We start from the raw sequence: 21,374 nt of genomic DNA on the forward strand, positions 1-21,374 counted from the left end.
AAGCTCCAGCAAGCTACACACATCACACGTCTTCCTCCCACAACCCTTTAACGTATACCTTAACACATAGACACCACCCAACAAATGCTGGGTACCAATCGACCGGTACAGCCAGTGAGTCATTCCAAAAGCTCATCTTCAACACCCATAAATAACGAGTCATCCTCCACCACCACTCCAGCTTCATCCTACGAACAGTTCTTTCAGAAAGGATTCCAAAATCGTGATAATCCCAAAAATGGACAACCTCCTAGTGTCGTTACAATTACGGATGAATTTGAAAATCAAAAAATCAATGGCCGAATTATTCATGAATACATTGACAATGTAAATGCTAAGCAGCGACTACGAATGACTGAGCTAGATAATGAGGATGATAGTGAATCAATTGACTCTAATATCGAGCTCAATGTCGCATCTACATCACTAGCACTGATTCCTAGTTTGGAAATTCCCTCCACTCAGAATATCACAATAACTATCGATGATGAAAGTAGAAAGGTTCAGTTCATGATCGATCAGTTATTAGCTATGTCAGATAACTTTTTAACCAATGCTCACAAATTAGTGGTGGGGACTTGTAATAAATCAGGATTGATTACTTATAATAATATGATAGAATTAAGTATAAAGGCTTTATTAATGATTCTATCTAAATATAATCGACACTTAAACCCTGCATTGGAACTGACCATATGTTTAAGACTTGCAACTATAGTATTTGAAGAAACATTAAGTTTAGAATTGGCAGATACTTATGTTAATCGAGCCATAGATATACTGACTCGAAATAATTTACTAGGAATTCGATTTGAAGGTGAAAGTCTTCAAGCAAGAATTCTTCAACGATCTAATATGAATATGGTAACTTTATATCTTCAAGATAAAATATCCTTTTATGAAAGTATGGGGATTCCTGAATTTTCAATATGGTTCCAATTCTTAAAAGTATATCATTTATTAAATGTTGATGTATCAGCTGGGTTAATAGCTCTTCATAATCTTTTACTGATACCAATGTTACATCCTATATTAAGATCATATGGTTTAATGTTTGAAGCTAATCTTCATCTTCTTCGTGGTTCACCTCATCAAGCATTACAACATTTACAATATGTAGATAATATATCCATAAAACAATTACAGGCTATGAAATTACTTACGACATTTAATGCATATATTCAATGTAATGATTCAACCAATGGTAAATTAATTATGAATGAATTAAGTACCTTTGTTATGAAAGAACAAAATAATAAATGGAAAGGTTGGAAAGATAATGGAACTTTTTCATTTATGATTAAAGTTGAATCAATTAATACTGAATATAGTCATACTATTGAATGGATAGGAGCCGATGAATTTATAATTATCTTTTATTATCTTACAGGTATACATTTATTATCAGAAGCTGCTAATGGTAAGAAGAAAGCATATAAAGTATTTAGTAAATGTCAACAAATCATAAGTCAACAATTAAAGGAATTAACATTTTTAAATTCTGAATTTCCAACTGGTTCTAAAAGGAAATTATCAATTGGACAACTTGATCATAAGATTCGTAAATTAAAATATATTCAATATAATATTGATTATTATAAGGCATGGATTGGCTTTTTAAATAGTGAATTTAAAGATATTAAGTATCTTAATCAATTCATGACTGATTTTAATGGATGTCAACATGATAATGAAGATCAATTAATATTTGATGCTTTATTACCAAAAGTATATTTCATGTTTGCAATATATTATCAATCTATGGGAGATCTTCAAGTGGCTAAGTATCATTATATGAAAGTAATTAATCTTGTTTCGGATAAGTCGAAATTGAACTTGAACTTGAACTTGAACTTGAAATTGAATATTCCTGTAGAAATTCATGATATGAATTTTGGTATAAGTAATATATCTATGAGAGGTAACAATGAATTTAATGATTTATATGTATACTCCAATTTACATTTATTAATATTAATTCAATTTGAAATTAGACAAGTTACAAATCATGATAAGATACAAATTTATCATAGTTTAAGTTCTCATATTTTACAGAATTTAACTAAATGTTTTACTCCTAGAACAACTTCTAATGAATTCACTAGTAATTTTATATCAAGTAATGAATTATTGAATATTACTTATCGATTAATCTTATCAATATTTAATGATCAATTACCTCTGAATTTACTTTTACAAGATATAATTAAATGTGTGGAAAAGATTTCTATTGATTCATGTTATCCATTTATTACAAATCTTATGAATTATATTGCTTATATTAGTGCAACTGATGTTTATCATAAGAATAAATTCTTTGAAAAATGTTTATCAGTAATGTCTAATAGTTCAGGTACTGATAATGATAAAACTCTTAGTATATTTATATTAAGAAGTCTTATAGAACATTTTCGAAGTACAGGAGAGAATGATAAAGCAAATATGGCTGAACTTCAATGTCAATATTTTTGTAATGGACTTAGTGATAAGTTTAAATTCTTATTTAATAATATTGATCAAACTTAAAATGTATATATTTCAGCGTAATAACTAAACTAATAAATGTACAGAAACGTATAAACTACGTTGGGAATTATAAAAATGACATCTAGATGCTTGTATGCTTATTTCTTGACCTTCTTCTTCTTTTCAGATTTTTCTTCATCATCTTCGGCCTTTCTCTTCTTTTCCTTCTTTTCTTTCTTTTCCTTCTTTTCCTTCTTCTCTTTCTTCTCTTTCTTTTCCTTCTTTTCTTTCTTTTCCTTCTTTTCTTCAACTTCAACTTCAACTTCAACTTCTTCAATTAATGTCTTCTTTGGTAATTGAATTTCTGGTGCAACCAATTTAGATTCAGGAATAGCAGGAGCTGGTTCAGCATCATGATCCTTATATTCTTGTTTCCAACTATCTGGAGTATTTTCATTATTTCTACCAAATTTATCTAACTTACCATCAGCCTTTAATTGTTTCTTCTTTTGAGCTACTGGACCTAAACCCCATCTTCTTGGATAAGTATCTCTTTCCATAATAACTCTTTTAACTTTAGCAACAATTCCATGATCACAAGTTTGTAAATCTACAGTTGTCATTTGAGCAATACCAATAGCAATAGCTTCACCTTTAGTTGTCATTAATACAACTTCATCATATAATTCAATACCATTTTCATATCTTAATAAACCAGGAATCATTAATTTTGCTCCATAACATACAGAATTAACAGCAGAATCTTTAACTACAATTCTTTTATAACCAACCAATAAAGTTTCTAAAGGTTGAATGATTTTTCTTAAATAAGATTCATCTCTAGTATTATCATAAACATATTGAGCATCCAAAACATCATGTAATGTAACTAAATTATCATTTTCTCCTAAAGCTCCTGATCTAACACGACGTAATTCTTGCATATGACCTCCAACTCCTAATAACATACCTAAATGAACACATAAAGTTCTCATATAAGTACCAGCTTCACATGAAGCCCAGAATACTCCTAAACCTCTTTTATTATCAAATTCAATTAATTTAGAATCATAAATTGTACGAACTCTTAATTGTCTTTTAACAGCAGAAATTAATGGAGGTCTTTGAAATAAAGCACCAGTTAAATTTTCCAATGATCTACCTAAATCTTTGGCATCCTTTAATTCTTCATGTAATCTAACAATACAAACATATTCTTTACCAGCTCCTTGTTGAGATTTAACTAATCTTGTAGCTCTATCAATACATACAATTAAACATCCAGTAACTTTTGGATCTAAAGTTCCTGAATGACCAGTCTTTTCTGCTCTTAAAATTCTTTTAATCCAAGCAACAACTTCATGAGATGAAGGATTTGATGGTTTATCTAAATTAATTACTCCTGAAGAAATATATGATTTTAAGTCTCTCTTTAATGGAGATGACCCAGTAGGAATTGGAGTATAATGTCCAGATCTTACCAATAATTTGTCATAATTCTTCAACAACAATGGCCACTCGGATGTGTCGTTGGAGGGAGCAACTGACTCGGGCTTAATAACGTAATCACTCATACTTTAGCTCTGTTGTACCTTATATAACCTGCCTTAAGTAAATACATACATAGTCAAAATTTTCGCTTTTGAAAAAATTTAATGGCAGAGAAACTACATCGTGCGGCGGGGACTATGTGCAGGTGTCAAGGAGGACCAGAGTGCTCACAATTCTCACTTCCTAATCGGGTAATGCCATACATTATATAAAATGTCTTTTTTTATTTTGCAATCATATATATTTTTATATGTATACATTTACTGTTTAATGATGGGATAAGCCCATAATGTTGGTGGCTATTTCATGTTTGGTTAATTCGAGCCAGAAGAGTTCTCGGCCGAGGTTTCGCACTGTCTTTACACAGAGATCCGTACTATTATTATTAATGAATTCTGGTCCTTGATGGAAGTTACCACTAATGAGATTGATAGTATCTTTAATACTTTTGATTTCCGCTACTGTATCATATAATTGTTTAACTAATGGTGAATCTGGTATAATAAGATCATCTAGATCAATGGAATTATTTTGACTAAGCCAAACTTTATCTGTATGTTGAGTATTAAGAGCTTCTAATGATGATAATTCTTGATTAAGTGATGATAATACTGTCAATTGTTGAGTCAAATAGTTCAAATGTTCATCTAAATTATTCAGATTTCCATTAGCTTGTTGAAAATGATGATTTAACTGATTATATAATGCATCCACCTTTTCAATATTGAGATTAACAGAGGCTAGCTCGGTATTTATTGGATCCTGATCCAAGCATGCATTGAATTTACTTGATAATTGCTCTAATAATTGTCGATGAAGTGAGGATTGTACCACATTACCATCCTGTTGTTGATCATCATCTATTAAGTCAAGGACCAGAATCAGATTACTGGTGGACTGAGGTGTTGGTGTGGGTGATGAGACATTGGAATAATATCCCAGTTGTACGGGATACTGTTGGGCTGGTAAGGGAGAAGAATATTGGATAGGATGATGTCTTTCGAATTGTTGGTGGGTTATTTGTCGGATTGGGATAGCTTGTGGAGATATGGCTGTTGGAGCTGCTGGTTGAGAGTATTGTTGATATGGTTGTTGATGGGGTTGAATAAATTGAGCTGGTGCCTGAATAGGTGTAGGTACTTGAGGTGGAGGAGGAGGTGGAGGTGGGGTTTGTATTGGTGTGGCGCCTTGATCTGGTAAAGGTAATGGAGCTTGATATTTCAAAGGAATAGACTGCATTGGTTCTTTGGGAGGTTTAGCAGGTAATGGAGGACCTGTAGATTGAGGGGGTAATCCAGTTACTTGTTGAGGCAAAGCAGCAGCTGGTGGTGTAGGTGGTGGTGGTATTGGTCCAGTTGCCTGTGAAGGTAAACTCGTTTGAGATCCATTCAAATTGATTTTAGCAGGAACTGGAGGTGGACCATCGATACCAATTGGTCTGATACTGATTGGAGGATCTGCTAAGATAGCCTGATGGATAATATTAAGTAAGCCAAGTAAATTATACTGATCCAATAATTCCTGATTATATTGAGATTGATCGAATGTGACATCACGTTGCCAATTGGCCAAATAAGGATGATAAAACCTACCTTGAGAATCTACATGGTTTCCTGGTTTCAAATACAACAGTTTGGAATGGTCTGGTACAATATATACCAAGGGAATTCCATTATTTATTTGAGATGGTGATAGTCTTGGATCAATAAATGGATAATTTAATGGTACCCATATTTCAATAGGTACTTCTAATTCAGAATTGATAGGGATAGATCCATAAAGATTAATTAGTAATGCAGAATGACCACTATCAGTAGATGTATAGACATTTGTTCTTATTTTAAAATTAAAATTCTGCTTCAAATGGACTTGTAGTAATTGATAGATATGTTTATAAGCCCATTCTTTATGGACATACTGAGGCTGTAATACGTTATAAAGCCAATTGGCCACTTGGGTAGGAAGCTGGGGAGGCATCCTAGCAATTATGATAATTATATATAATGTATCTGAGGTATTTATGATATAGAGTATAATTATAGTTATAGTTACTTAGAGTATACGAGTTTATATTTGGGCGTGGTGCACGACACGGACTATCACCAGAAAATCTCAATCTCAATCTCAATATCAATCTCAATATTTTATTGATGGAGTAATAATTAGTACTTATATTGGTATATACAGGTTGGATTATATCATGAGTGGGTAAGTAACTTTTGTCTGTTAGCTATTTGGCTAACTGGTTTTGGTAATTGTTGTGCGACTGGGTAGTTGTTGTATCTCACAATTCCTTAGAATGGCATACTACCCAGGGTCACCAACATGACCATTACAATGACAACTACTAACATTCTGTCTAGTTATACTGTTATATTCGTATTTATATTGGTGGCTGGATTATCCGGTTTAACCTGGGTGTTTGCTCCTAAACAGAATCAGACTGTTTGGAGATCATCAGTGATATTGGGATTGGCCATGTGCTACTTGATGTGGGCCATTACGTATCTTGCCCAATTGCATCCCTTAGAAGCTCCTAGAAGGTCTGATTTGAGACCAGAAGCTTAAGCTTAGAATTGTGAAACCTTAGTGAATATACTTTAGCTGCTAACTCATTGGTTACACTACACTTGATTCATACATAATACATACAAACAATTATCAATCATACATCCTACAAAACACACAAATAAACCAAACGAATGGTTTGATTATCTGATTCCATGGTTATCTACTTCCTATATAATAGATGTCTTTAATTCTTTAACATGCCAGGCTCTGGACGATTTATTATAATTGATCGTCGGCTTGTACTATAAATATACCACTAGTTATCTCTCTAGTAATCTTTAAATAAACAATTTCTGTAAGTTGACAATTGTCAAATGTAAATTATTGATCATTGTGAGACATGTAGCCAGTTTACGGGATACAGTAGTATCATCTATTAGTATTACGTAGCTTTACCTTACTTAAACAGATCCGGGTAAATAGAGAAGTCTCCCACCTGCACACAGACCCCCATTCTATCCATCACCTTTAAATTTTTGACTTCTTTAAAATTTTTCATCTACCCTTTACTGCACTAACAATAATCATTCTATATAACTCAGTATATAGATAATAATATACGCTAGACGTCATTGAACTTTATATGTAGACATCACTCCTGTTTCTGCCCCAAATTCATCTTGCTTCCATAGAATTCTGGGTTCTGTTTATGGAGAAGATTAAGCCATTGAATGGAGTATATACAACTTTTGATACATCCTTGTATACTTTGTTTGGTGGATCGTGTGGTTAGGCTTGTCCTTGTGTGAATCTTTTCTCAAATCGTGACTAATGATTCTGATATGTCTCCACTACATCGTACTATTTTAATAACTCTATAAATTGATAACCGTAACCATAACTGTAATTAGTACTAAAAGTAATTAATGTGACCTCAGGTCCCGTGCCGAGTTCTCATAAAAGTTGCAACCACAGTAGATGAAATTTCTTAGTCCCCCACCGCAAATAAACAATAACAATAATATAAAGCCCTGAATCGCAATTTTCATGTAATATTTCCCCAGCCGTTTAACTATTGTTTATTGAATTTCCGGAATAGGATGAGACAGTGAAAAGTTGGCTGTTTGGCACCTTAAACTTCTTAGCTATTGCTTATTTACGTTCCTCGCTGGAACTTGTAGAGTGAATTCGTAATTTAATTTAATTAAATAATTATAAATATAAATAAAGAAGTCCATTTTAGAAAAATTTTCATTTGTAGATATAAATATACTTTTAACAATGAGTATTTATAATGGTTACCCAATAACTGATGAGTCAGATGTTCATAAAGATATCATTCTTGAGAAGGAGAAAGACATTGAAAGCTTTAAAGCTCCTGAACATGATTATGAAATAGAACAAGAATCTGAACTAGATCTGAATTTAGATTTACATTTAAAGAGGGGCCTTAAGGATAGACATATATCTCTTATTGCACTTGGAGGAATTATTGGACCAGGTATTTTGGTCGGTGCTTCTCTTGCCTTGAGTGGAGGTGGACCAGCTTCTCTTATTATTGGATTTGGGGTTACTGGAATTATTTCTTTTATAATGATGCAAAGCTTGGGGGAATTAGCTACGAGGTATCCTACTGGAGGGACATTTTCAACTTTGGGTAACAGATTTGTCGATAAAGGTTATGGATTAACTGTTGGATGGTGTTATGTGATTATTTGGATTGCCGTATTAGCCAATGAATACAATACTGTGGCTGCTATTCTACAATTTTGGTCTGGAGACAAAGTCCCCCTATACGGATATATCTTAATCTTTTGGTTCTTGTTCTTAGCCTTCGCCAATTTTGGTGTATCTGTATGGGGAGAAGCAGAATATTGGCTCACTATATTGAAAATCGCTGGATTAGTCGCATTTTATATTTTTTCCATTGTTTACGTCCTGGGAGGTATACCTGGTAGCGCAAAATTCGGCTTCCATTATTTTACTAACCCAGGTGCCTTTTCCAATGGATTCAAAGGTGTAGCAAATATATTTGTTTACTCGTCAACGTTCTTTTCTGGAGTTGAAACAGTTGCTTTGGCCTCCACAGAATCTAGATCACCAATTAGTGCTGTTCCAAAGGCTATTAGGCAAACATTTTACCGTATAATAATTATTTATATGGGTATTTCGATAAGCTATGGTTTAACTGTACCTTATAATGATCCGAGCTTATCTGCGGGAACGAAAACTTTAAAAAGTCCAATTTCCATAGCACTCCGGAGAGCAGGATGGGATAATGGAGTTCACTTAGTTAATACTTTCATATTACTTACTTGTATCTCGGCCATTAACAGCTCAATCTATATTGGGTCAAGAACTATTGTAAATTTAGCCAATGAAGGTGGTGCGCCATCATTTCTAAAGAGAGTTAACAAAAGAGGTGTTCCATATTTCGCAGTCATCCTTATGAATTTATTTGGATTTTTATCATTAATGAATATTAGTACTGGTGCGGCTGGGGCTTATAATTATATTGTTAATATCTCAGGTTTTGCTGTGTTCATTGTTTGGGGAAATATTTGTTTCTACCATATCAGATTTAGACAAGCTATGAAGATTCAAGGTAGATCTTTACTGGAATTGAAATATAAAGGATGGTTATACCCATGGTTGCCGATTGCAGGAATTGTTTTAAATGTATTCCTTGGCTTAATTCAGGGTTGGTCATATTTCAAGCCATTCGATTGGAGAAATTTTATTGATTCTTATGTTTTAATTCCATTCTTCTTCATTAGTTACTTATTCTTCAAATTAATCCACAAAAGTAAATGGGTGGATTTATCACAAGTTGATTTGGATGAAGGCAGAAGAAGAGAAGATTTTGATAAAGAATAATCGTTTTTTTTTTTTTCGTATGTTTTATTAATGGCTTAAACTTACTCTACTAACATCACTTGAGCACTTGGTTTGTGAAATAATTTAGTATATAACTGTAGCAGGGTGATTATTATAATTGTAATGAAGCTGTTATAATTCAGTTGCGCGGGAATAATAGCTACAGGTTACAAAAACGCAAATAAAGAAAACGAATACAGTCAGTCAAATTGTTGAATTGCTAGTAAATTCTCAATACACAACAAAGATTAGAATTTGCTCAACAACAACAACAATATCGTTTTCCCGGGAAATAAACGGGTTTTATAGTATCATTATAACCATAATTAAAGTTGTATAATACTAGCAATATAAAATTATTGATTCTATTTTTATATGTGTGCATATAGCATATAGCATATATGCAAGATTATTATTATTAGAGATTTGATTATACTATCGAGGGTATTTTAAAACCTTTCCAAGAGATCGGCATTACCTTATCCGAAAAAATCTCAAGTTAAAAGATTGTGGCAAATGTTCTTTACGATACTGATAAAGTAGATGTATGGACATGTGAAATTGTATGGATCAAAGTTGGCAGATGAGTCGCTACTCAATAATCAGGGGTTAAAGAGCGGAATTTCTGACCACAAATGATGAAAAAGAATACACGTATTTAATGTTTTGTTTGACTACAGGGGGATACTAAAAACTTTTAGGAACATATTATGATATCGGGTTATTTATGCCTTAAATCTTTATTTTTAGATAATCATCATAAAAAGGGAAATAAGAATTCCACTTTGAATTTTCCCTTAACGATAACCTATAAAAAAATATTGTTGACATCTAAGCCTGACAATAATAATAAAATTCCTTGACCCATATATGGCAACAATAGCTCCATTATAAGGCTGAGCAACATGAGCATTAATAGAAAATAACAAAATTTCTTGAGTTTAAAAATGGTTATACAATCATATACATTCATAATTATTATATCAAAGTAATATAACATTCAAAAAGGTTTGAAGACCGAAGCAATAAATATTACTCGTATGGAATGCCACAATTTTGTAGGTGTTTCTCGATTCATTTTATGCAAGTCGAGCGAAACGGAACCGCAGCGGGGCAAACGATCTCTGTTTGAACTAAAGATTCATGCAAATAGGTTACTCTTTCCGAATTTAAAGTTCAAATATGCAGGTCAACATTTTTATCTCAGATTAGGCTTTAACGCCTTTGTACTGAAAAGCAAACTCCACCGAAGAATGTGCAAAGAAAGAAAACTTTCAAAAATTGTTCTATTTATTTAATTAAACATTCTTACCTGAAAGCGAAAACAATGAACCGATCTTCTATAAACATTTTATAATTCTTTGCTCAGCTCTTCCCTAATTTTTACGATCGCTGCTTTTTGTCTCGGCAGATCCAGACTCTCAAGGGAGAACTATAAAAATATGATTAAATATATATGCTTTTATTGAAAATATCTCAGCTATTTTTGTTATTATCCTTTATTATTATCAATTATTTGTTATTATAGTTGTTATTATTTCTTATTATTATTTTTTTGTTAGTGGTATTTATTTTTAATCTCGATTTTCTTTAGCTAAGCTGGCTTGACATTAGTTCATGTTTTTGTTATGAAATTGACGCAGTTCTAGTTCTCGCTAGTCTACTATAACATACACATTCAGTGTACGTTAGCTGACATGGTACTACTCAACTTTTTTAAACAATCACGGAAAATATTAAAGTAAATATACTATCTAAATTTACTTTGCACGTATTGTAAGATGAATCGTTGTGGGTATTTTTTATGTTTGTATTAGGGTAGTACTAGTTATTCCCCCTCTTAAAACTTCTGTGTGAGCTATACGATAAAGAACTATATAATTAAAAATGCTAAGCACAATGCATTTATTACGAAGATATTTGTTTAGATCTTTAGATTCATTTTGATGGCATAGCTACTCCTACTCCTAAAATTGCCAAGGACTAGTTCTAATCTCAAAAATCATTACCCCTTAAATGTAAAGGTATGTATAACTTGGTCATAATACAATAAACACGATCGGCTGTTTAAGTCCACGAAACTATAATCTTATGCAGTGCTATGCGAAACATTTGAATCCAGCATTTTACTTCCTTTTTTATTTTTGATTTCTTAAATTTACTTCGAACACTCGTGTCAACTATTACAAAAATTTACTTATTTTCCTATGCATGCAATACAAAGAGACTAAATTATGCATGTATTTATTTTTTTGCATGCATCCTGCAACATTTATATATTAATTATTTTTTCTCATTGATATGAAATAAAATAAGTTTGGAGCTTAGGAAACAGATGTTTAGGACAAGCACACCTTAACAATATTTCTGCAATTAGGCAAAGAGCGGGAAGCACCGAAGTAGATGAGATGTAAGTGATGTATAAATGAATACAAAAAGGCAAGAATAGTCTGATAGATTTTTGTTACCTTTAAGGAGTAACATATAAGAATTTACTTGTTTGATTGTAACTTGATTGCTTTTTGAATTCAATTGCCCAATGGTCTAGTCCAGCCCATGCCGATCATATATATTAACAGTTCCTTAAAGAGTACCCTTCAAACTATTAATTATACGCTCAATAAAATAGACAGAGCAGACAGATTAACTCCACTCCTTGTTTTTATTTTTCAAATTGTAAAACATTATTTTCTACATAAAAGAATTTTTTCCCTAGCTGAACAGGTATTGTGTTCGGTTCTTTTTTTCTTTCTTCGTTTTCGTTTTTCGTTTTTCGTTTCTTTGTCTAATCACACCCTAACATAAAAAGAAACGAGATCTGAGAATTACATTTCTTTGAACGAAGAGTTAATTGGATAGCATTATGATTAAACAGTTTCGAATTTATAGATCTCGTATATGTTTAAAGAGCTAATGTTTTTTAATGCCAATTGAAGACGTTTATTACAAAGAAGACAGCAACTAGAGCCCATAGTTCACTGATAATGTCTATGCAATATATTGCCATAATTCTTCAAATTTCATTATAGTAAGTATTTTTCATTTAAGCCATGATTAATAAAGGTTTTTCCTTTAACCTACCCTTTTTATTGGCTATCTAAGCCGTTAGATGAACAAAATAAAACAGCTAAACAGTTTTTTATATGGCTTATCGTGTGTTTCTGGCCTCATTTTTTTTTTGTCTACAGTACCTATAACGATATAAACTTTATTAAATAAATACTTATTTTTGATGTTAAAGCGACTTTCATACGAATAATATCTCTTATAGGATTGCTTAATATTAATAATATTATAATTATAAAAGCTTAAGGGTTTATTTTCAAAGGAAGAAGATAGAATTTTTCATTCTTGACTTAGTTTACCTCTTGATACATTAACTAATGGTAAACAGAGTAATTTCTTGGTTCGAATGAAAACAATTAGAATATATCTACTGTTTAAGACTATAATAAATCTAGTTTAAATTGACAACAGGGTGCATGCTATCAATTATTTTTATTCGTATAAATTATGCTATCTCGTAAATTGACAGAATTACGAAAAAATAAAATGGCCATGAGTCAAATCTAAGAAGTAGACCAACCTCTCCACACAAAATACCCAATTGAGTTATTACCATGAATCATTTGTTAGCAAGCAATTGAACGGCATTTTTAATGTATTTTGAAGTTATGCAATCTAAACTCAATTATTATCATGCTAATAACGGTAATAAAAATATTGATATTATTCTTATCATTGAAAAATAATTGGCCAGCTAGGGCTTCTATCAATATATCGCATTCATTTATTTTCATGGTTAAGTTACCCCAAGATAAAATTGCAGCACCAATTTAAGATGAAATATAAACAGATTTCGGAGTGCGTTAAAACGCTAGTATAATTCTTCCTGTTCATTTTATTATTTATCCATGTAGTACTTTATTTGTTTTGAGGTAATTATATTATTTCAACATCCGGACAACGGTCAAGGTTTGTTTATCCATCAACGATTGAGCTGAAAAGAGTTTACCAATTGACAGATAGAGAATAAGTGATACTGAAGTGTGACACACATTTGAACTGTTTGATGTAAAACGAAAAGGTCATTTTTCAGGTTCTATAAAATTAAAAAGTAATATAATATACTCTAAACTCTAAATTTTCATTAGCATAACCGAATACGAAACGTAATATTAATTATCTATTGTTAACTACTAATATGAAAACTGCTTGAAAAGGGTGAAAAATAAATCCTTCAACTCTGCACTTTTTTTATTTTTTTAACATTTTGAGGTGCTCGTGAATTATAATTTGTGAAAAGAAACAGCTTCTACGGAAATTTACGAATAAAATAAGAAGCATTGTCTTAATCCAATGGAGCATGGAAGCATACACATATGCTTAGAGCTATACCGGAGTTTCATGCATAGGAATTCCTTTACAGGCTAATTTAAATTATATTATGATTGAAGAATCATTAATTAAGCTTATCTAATTAAAATGGGTGGTTTATTAATCTTCCCCTATTTATTCATTAATTGGAAGTAATTTAAAGAAAACAAACCAATTGAGTCAGATAAACAAGTGATTCATTTAAATTAAGTTTTCAAATATGGCTTATTTCAAATATGGCTTATTTCCAATATATTCACGATGCGCTCAATCAAACGAATTACAACTTTCCGAAATAGTAATCTACGTAGTCGTGAGCTGCTGTGGAAATTAAATACTTTCAAGCCCATAAACTGCTTCTGGTCGATCTATTTTTTTAAGCATCTTTTATTTTTTTGCCATTTCTTTTAACTGTGATTGGTTTTTGGGGCAAAATTGTATTAAGAAGTACCACATTTCATATTAATTTGCAATGATCTATACTGCTAATTAATCTGTTGTAGTGGTGTCCTTGTTTGCAACCTTAGGGATGAATTACAGGCGCATCCGCTTAATTTGATTTTGTGCAGAGAGCATCCTCTAATTTCTCTTAATATTACCAATTGATTTCTCCTCAATTTTTTAGTTTTACGGCGCTTTTTGTTTACACACTCTTTCCCTTTGCTCAAACTGGTCTTATTTTCTAGAATTGATGCCAAAATTCTTAAATTGATATATGAATTTAGTTTGGCAACTATTAACTAGATGTGAAATAAAAAACGGTCCTATTTTATTAAGAGATGATCAAACAAAGGGTAGTTAAAACGAAAAGGAGGGGATAATAATCTAGAGTAATTTAAACAGCTGCAGTTAACGACCACTTTAGATATAGTTACATATTGCATTATTTTTTTAGCTTAGCCTTTTTCAATATAAAGGGATGAGCCATAACAAATAAGTACATTTAGCTATTGGTTTTACCTTAATAAAAGTTGAAGCGTCATAAAATAAATAATGTATGTAGAAGTAAACGTTCAGAGAGGAGGCTCAATTAGTGCCGTTATGCTATTTGTTTAACACTCATCTTAGTTTGTTGTAAACGAGGATGCGTGAGAATTGACAGTAGTGGAAGATCTTTTTCTAAACTATAATTGTTTGAACAATAATTGTTTGAAGGGAATCAACAAGTCTTATTTCCGCTGTTAATGACACTTTAATAGGCTGAGATTTGTAGCCTCGAAACTTACATATAGAAATGGCCCTCTAATGACGTCCGCTGTACTTCTGCTTATTAAAAACAATAGAAAAGGGGATTTTTTGTTAAAAGACTGTACCAAGAGGATCGGTGGACAGCTTAAAAGGTTTTGTACTTCTAATTGTATTTATACTGTTATTGTTTAGCCTGTTTAGCACGCAACTTAATTCGGAAAGAGTTGTACAAATTGAGCATTTGAAAATAAATTAGAGAAGAAAACAAAAATTCGCCCCACCTCCTGTTCCTGTGCCCCACTTCGCATTCAAATATTATAGAAACAAGATCTGGATCCAACAATATTTCACTTCTGGTTTGTAGTCTATTTGCGTTGACTTCTCTTATCAGGCATGCTAATCGGTCGCATCAGCCGGGACTATTGTTTTGCGGTTTGTAGTCAGAAAAATGCTTGTAGCTATTCTTAGTTGTTTGAAACGATAGGTGTACTCGTATGTGAACTTGTATTAATCAAATTCGACTTGGCACCATGGCTTAAATATCTAACTAAAAGATAATGTTTACGATCCTGATATACGAAAACTTTCGTCGTTTTAAATAAACTTATTTGCAGCTTGAAATCTTGAATCAAAAAGGAAAGGTTACCTTGCATATAATGGCCAGCTATTATATGTAATAGTAATGTAAATTGTATCTAAAGTTGCATCCAAAGTTGCGTGTACCTTGATATTTTCGACTCCTTTAATGAAATAAATCTCGTTAAATTTCAGCTATTCAATCTTAAATCTAGAAAGGGCCATTTCCGTTAAAGAGGGGTGATCGGAACTTTATCTCGGAGAAGTTCGTATTTTTTCATTATATTTGTACGAGATACTTTCTGGGCAAGATGTTCAAGGTGCAAAATGAAGGTAACACTGAATCTTCTGAGATTGCATCAACAATGTGGCACAAACATTTGTAATTAGTATTGTGATGCTGGTCATTTGAGAGAATAATTGAGTATGTAAAAGAAGGAAAATGCCGTTCTGTTTTCAAATTTCTTTTATTGAGAATTGTATTATTCCAGTTTGGCTACTGCTAAGCGCATAAATAGAACAATTCTTTTTTTTATTCTTACGAACTTAAGATTATAATTAAGTTATTGAAGATTGAATTAAAGGGAAGATGAAGTGGGGCAAAATAAGAAAATTACGAAATGCCTTGGTAGGTTAAACCACAATAAAATTTGAAATGTCAAGAATTTAAGAAAAAGTTAATCTAAAATAAGATCGTTTCATATTAGTCGGAAGTTGAAGACAATTAGTATATCGGATCAAACATTCCACCTATATATATTGTTAGATAGTTTAATAGTTAAGTTCGATCCTCTTACAAATGAGAATAGTATTGAAAATAAATTACTTTCCGATAATGCTTTATGTGCAAATTACACAAACCGACAAGTAGATATAAGTAACAATAGGAGGTGTTTACTCATGTTATGCACGTATTTTGAATAATTTTTGTCCAGTGCATAATAATTATCGAAGGTAAAAAATAATTGTTCAAAAATAAAGTTTCTTATTTTTATTTTATTTTTTAATTCTAATTTTTAAACTTATTATCTATCAATTAATCAGTCAAAATAATAATTATTAAGGAAGTTGAATCTCTATGGTTACCAAGGGTTCTATATAAATATATATAAAGCCCAGAGGTTGTCAAATGTAATTTTTACAGCCAATTCTTATTTGGTTACAGTTTGATCTTACTTGTTCAATAAATAAAAGGTAGTTGAACCTTAAATTATTCAGAGACATTCAAAGTCTGTCCTCGTTCTAGTGTTTCGAAATCTGCTGGTCAGCTATTCACATTCACTTCATCACTACAGCTTACCTTCACTTTACATATTCACACTTCATATATTCCCACTTCAACTTACACAACTCACCTTCACTTCCTTCCATCGCTAGATTACCGTCTATTAATAATCTCTATTCCTCCTCAATAGACCATCCCCATTTCGCGCACCTTCTGTTGCCTTAGATTCTATCAGTCCGTTTCCGCCTCACTAAAAGGTGCAAGATTTTTTTTTTGGCCGCACTTCTCAATCGGGAAAAAAGAAAGACTTTTTGGAACTTTGTGTTTGTCCGATTGTATCCTTAATCGACGGGATTGTTTTACTATTGTTGCAAGCTTTGACGCATTAGGAAACCTTATCTACATTGCTATTAAACATCAACCCATCACCTGATACAATTATAATAATTAATTAATTAATTAATCATGATGTCATGTGATATTGGTTCAAGTTCGGGTAAAGACCCTAGAACTACATCAGCTACTATTCCAACTAATAATCCAAAATTTTCAGTTGTACCAGTAAGTGACACAATAATTGCTCCAATTCTTCCATCTAATACAGCTAAACAAAACTCTATTAGTTATATGCAATATCATAATGCTATTAATCCTTATGATATCTATAAATATCAAAATAATACAGCATATGCAACTACGACGGAATTAAACCATGCTTCATCTTTAACAAGTTCATCTTCATTATCAACTTATGGTTCACAAATAGGTTTTGAGCAACAACTTCCTTTGCAGCCACCGCAACAACTAGCTCAACCACCATCACCACAACAACAACAGCAACAAATTCAAGAATCTGCATATCAACCTATGTATCCATACGTAGACTCACAAGAAAATAATTATGTGCAGCCTTACCCTTTTAAAGATAATATTCCTTTCAAGTTAAATATATTCAATAATCAAAATGCTCCAATTCAAATCCAACATCATGAACAATTATCTAACAATTTCAATTCTCAAAACCACATTCAACATGTAATTCAAAAAAGATCTGTGATATCTCCTGTTGTAGTGTCACTGGTTGGTGTAAAAGACAACCAAGTTTCAACACCTCCAACTTCTCCCAGCGTATATCAGAATAATTCTTTCTATTCTCAACAATATCATCAACTTAGTACTCATAATTCAGTTCCTACAACTAGTAGTACTTTAACATATGAAGTTGAGGATCAACATAACCATGACGGATTTTTTAATACAGATATTTTTAGTATTGGTGATGCAACAACAGCAGCTGCCGCAGCTGCAGCAGCTACAGTTGCTTCGATGTCTGGTCCATCTATTTTGCCAAATTCACATATTAAAAAGTTTGCTAATTCTTTAGCTCATCCTTCAGTAATTATTCCAAATACACCTATTTCAGAAGGAGATTTTGAAAATTCTCCAAAATATATTACTACTGCTAACAATGATACACAGAGTTCCAAATCTCCTACCGTCATTCTTGAATCTCAACTTTCACCTTATAATAATATGAGAAGATCCATATCTTCTTCTAGTGTTATTAAATCAAATGTAATTAAAAAAGAATCTTATTCAGATCCTACGTCTCCTATGGATGTTAATAAAGCCTTGGCCTTAGCTACAAAGGCTTATTCAAGACATTTAAATAATGCAGATATTTATGATGAAGGTAGTGAACATCATGATCATGATCATGATGAATTTGATGATGATTACAATTCGAGACATCATTCATTACCATCCACTTATCATCGTAAATCTGGTGGTTCGAATAATGGGAATGATGTGGTCAATAATCCAAACATTAAAAACTTTAGGAATGTCGTTTATCAATTATACAGTGAACGGAAGATCAAAGAGATTAAATTGATTGAACCACATTTAAAATGCTTTAAGAATCACTGTAACATTAAATTCAATAACTACTTTGACTACATAAATCACTGTTATTTTGAAAATAACAAACTAAATTTTGTAGAGTTTAGATCATTCCGATGTCCTGTACGGGAGTGTCCAATGAACTTAATTGGATATGAAAAGAAGGCTAATTTAAGACATCATGTGGTAATTGAACACTTTCAAAGAGGCCAAGTTATGACTAAATATCAAAATTATTGTAATGAATTAACACAAATAATTTATGTATGTGGTCATGAAGACTGTGGCAAAGGATTTTATAGAAGAGATAGTTTGACGAGACACTTAAAATTAGTGCATCAAAATCATCTATCACTATTTAATCAGAAAAAGAGACAAATGCTGTTGGTACAAAATAAAGCCGATCATATTGAAGAAGAATATGAACTTGGCATTACTCCAAAAAGGAGAAAGACTGGAACTTAAAGAATTGGATCTTTAATAGGATTCTTTATTATATAATCATTTATTCATATTATTTGCTATTTAGTACTTCAATCTCTAGTTAATGGCTTTAATGCATTATCGTTTATCACCAATCACATGTCTGTAATTATAAGTAAGTTTCTGATTTTAAAGCTTATCTAAAATCTGTGGCTGCAGTCACGTGCGGACCCCACCAATTTTGCAATCGATTATTAGTCTAGTAGCCCCCATTAATTATAAATATTGATGGAAAGGGATTTTCAAATCCTATAAACTTCTTCTTTGTAAGTAACAAGTATGCCACCAATTGCTACTACAAATACTGAATTAAAGCCATGGGTTGCACCTGTGGAAACTAGCTACCAATTAGACTATGCTGATCTTGTAACTATTGATCTCTCTAAATTCGGACATAACAGACATCAACTTGCTGATGATCTCCATAATGCCATTAAGAAGAATGGAGGGTTCTTTGGTGTTATTAATAGTGGAATTGAGCAAACAGAAATCTTTCAATTGGGACAACTGTTCTTTAATGATTACAGTTTAGAATCTAAATCAAAAGTTCCAGTAAATTTTGAGACTGGTAACTATTTTGGATATAAATCTAAAGGGAACAAGTACTTGTTTGGGACTGATGTTAAGGAGAATTCAGAAATCTTTAATATTGCCAAGTTCAATGGTTTGAATGATGAATTTCATGACTTAGACTTTGTTCATAATAACTATGATCAACTCTCTAAAGTGTCACACGAATGCTTTGATATTGTGAGAAAGTTATTGATCCTCTTTGCTATTATCTTGGAATTGGATGATGAATTATATTTCGTTAATCGTCACAAATATGAGGATCCTAGTGATGATCAATTAAGGTACATGAAGTATCATCCTCGAACTCCTGAAGATGATAGTAAAGTCGATAACATTTGGGCTCGAGCTCATACTGATTTTGGGACATTAACTCTTCTTTTCAATCAGTTAGTGGTAGGATTACAAATTAAGTTGGGCGATCAATGGAAATACGTTAGACCTGTTAAGGATGGTATTGTTTGTAATGTTGGAGATACACTTAACTTTTGGTCAGGAGGTTACTTTGAGTCGACTATTCATAGAGTTGTTAGACCTCCACCAGATCAAGTCAATAAGCCACGTATTGGAGCCTTTTACTTTCTTAGACCTGGTGATAAGGCACTTATTGAAGTTGCACACTCCCCATTATTGAAGAGATTGGGTCTTTATCGAGAGACCAAGGAGCCTATTATAGGGACAGATTATGTAAGAAAGAGAGTGGTAGATTATCATAATAGACCTACATATGAGAAGCAGAGTAATGTTAAGTTTAAGGTAGGAGAGTTTGAGATTACTGATGGATTTGATTAAAGCTTTTTAATGAATGGATGAATAGTGTATAGCGTAGTTTATATTGTGCTGTATTACAGTTAAATGATACAATCATTTGCAGTTTATGTGATTCTCTATAAATAATATACTTACAACTAAGGTGTTCTGAACAGATATACTCTGTCTTTAAGTTTAGTCTATAGTAAACCATTTTAATTACTCACAAAAATGTTCTCATGTCACAAATTATTTCTGATAGCTTAACAAACGGTCATATCTCCTTGTTCTGTAAATATTCCTAGAATTATTTCGCAAAAGGCTTATATTTGATTACGTGGGATGATTTGGTTTTATTTCTAAGTTAGAAAGCTTTGATTCTGTACTGCAGAACATCGCCTGGATTTCACAACTCCCATCCACTGATTTCAATCCATTGCCATGGGTCTACCTGTCTGTCTATCAAGAACAGATAATTGTAGAATGTGAAATACTGTAGTCTTGGATACTGATGTAACTTTCTTTTATCCAGTATACCAAGTTCCTAATATCTTGCTCAATTCCTTGTGCAATATTCTTGGGACTGGTAGACAAGCCGGTTAAAAAAGTTGTTGTGCTCAAACCAAATCTGACAAGTTGAAGGTTCCAAACTCCAAGTAATTCCTTTAATTTATCTGGGCTTAATGATGATTCTTTTACAATTGTGAAATTTTTATGTGTAACTGTATTCCATTTCCGAAGAATGATGGCATAATGCTGTAGTTTAAAACATAATACCAACTTGTTTAATTTATTCATGCATGAGACGTGTAATCTTGAGTTTACAAGACTGAGGTCAAGTACATCTAGATAGTTCAAGTGATCTATAATTCGTGTCAAAATTTCATCAGGCATAGAT

General features: G+C 32.1%; 8 protein-coding genes across 8 annotated transcripts; 5 read left to right on the forward strand and 3 right to left on the reverse strand. All coding sequences in view use genetic code 12, as the record gives it.

The window, feature by feature from the left end:
* Positions 1-351: 351 nt before the first annotated feature.
* RJT21DRAFT_84841 (uncharacterized protein) lies at positions 352-2,526 on the forward strand (the record flags this gene model as incomplete). Its single annotated transcript, XM_064885417.1, has 1 exon — positions 352-2,526. The coding sequence occupies one exon, from the start codon at positions 352-354 to the stop codon at positions 2,524-2,526; it is 2,175 nt and encodes a 724-aa protein (XP_064738659.1).
* A 49-nt stretch (positions 2,527-2,575) lies between these two features.
* RJT21DRAFT_35089 (pseudouridine synthase) lies at positions 2,576-4,119 on the reverse strand. The gene is made up of 2 exons (XM_064884254.1): positions 2,784-4,119; positions 2,576-2,717 (listed from the first exon to the last, which is right to left on the reverse strand). Exons 1-2 carry the CDS (start codon positions 4,038-4,040, stop codon positions 2,625-2,627), a joined length of 1,350 nt encoding a protein of 449 aa, XP_064738660.1. The 5' UTR covers positions 4,041-4,119; the 3' UTR covers positions 2,576-2,624.
* Positions 4,120-4,234: 115 nt separating this feature from the next.
* On the reverse strand, positions 4,235-6,168 carry VPS23 (ubiquitin-binding ESCRT-I subunit protein). The gene has a single exon (XM_064882864.1). It carries the CDS (start codon positions 5,992-5,994, stop codon positions 4,285-4,287), a length of 1,710 nt encoding a protein of 569 aa, XP_064738661.1. The 5' UTR covers positions 5,995-6,168; the 3' UTR covers positions 4,235-4,284.
* Positions 6,169-6,354: 186 nt separating this feature from the next.
* RJT21DRAFT_84292 (H(+)-transporting V0 sector ATPase subunit e) lies at positions 6,355-6,585 on the forward strand (the record flags this gene model as incomplete). Its single annotated transcript, XM_064885390.1, has 1 exon — positions 6,355-6,585. The coding sequence occupies one exon, from the start codon at positions 6,355-6,357 to the stop codon at positions 6,583-6,585; it is 231 nt and encodes a 76-aa protein (XP_064738662.1).
* A 1,174-nt stretch (positions 6,586-7,759) lies between these two features.
* Positions 7,760-9,743, forward strand: AGP3 (Agp3p). The gene has a single exon (XM_064881733.1). It carries the CDS (start codon positions 7,810-7,812, stop codon positions 9,403-9,405), a length of 1,596 nt encoding a protein of 531 aa, XP_064738663.1. The 5' UTR covers positions 7,760-7,809; the 3' UTR covers positions 9,406-9,743.
* Positions 9,744-17,236: 7,493 nt separating this feature from the next.
* RME1 (Rme1p) lies at positions 17,237-19,138 on the forward strand (the record flags this gene model as incomplete). Its single annotated transcript, XM_064880217.1, has 1 exon — positions 17,237-19,138. The coding sequence occupies one exon, from the start codon at positions 17,237-17,239 to the stop codon at positions 19,136-19,138; it is 1,902 nt and encodes a 633-aa protein (XP_064738664.1).
* Positions 19,139-19,233: 95 nt separating this feature from the next.
* On the forward strand, positions 19,234-20,518 carry RJT21DRAFT_132911 (flavonol synthase; the record flags this gene model as incomplete). The annotated part of the gene is made up of 1 exon (XM_064883163.1): positions 19,234-20,518. Exon 1 carries the CDS (start codon positions 19,436-19,438, stop codon positions 20,516-20,518), a length of 1,083 nt encoding a protein of 360 aa, XP_064738665.1. The 5' UTR covers positions 19,234-19,435.
* A 420-nt stretch (positions 20,519-20,938) lies between these two features.
* RJT21DRAFT_114031 (uncharacterized protein) lies at positions 20,939-21,370 on the reverse strand (the record flags this gene model as incomplete). Its single annotated transcript, XM_064880219.1, has 1 exon — positions 20,939-21,370. One exon carries the CDS (start codon positions 21,368-21,370, stop codon positions 20,939-20,941), a length of 432 nt encoding a protein of 143 aa, XP_064738666.1.
* Between the last annotated feature and the right edge of the window lie 4 nt (positions 21,371-21,374).

The sequence above is a fragment of the Scheffersomyces amazonensis genome (genome assembly GCF_036850825.1).
Source record: "Scheffersomyces amazonensis strain UFMG-HMD-26.3 chromosome Unknown RJT21scaffold_3, whole genome shotgun sequence".
Classification (NCBI taxonomy): Eukaryota; Fungi; Ascomycota; class Pichiomycetes; order Serinales; family Debaryomycetaceae; genus Scheffersomyces; species Scheffersomyces amazonensis.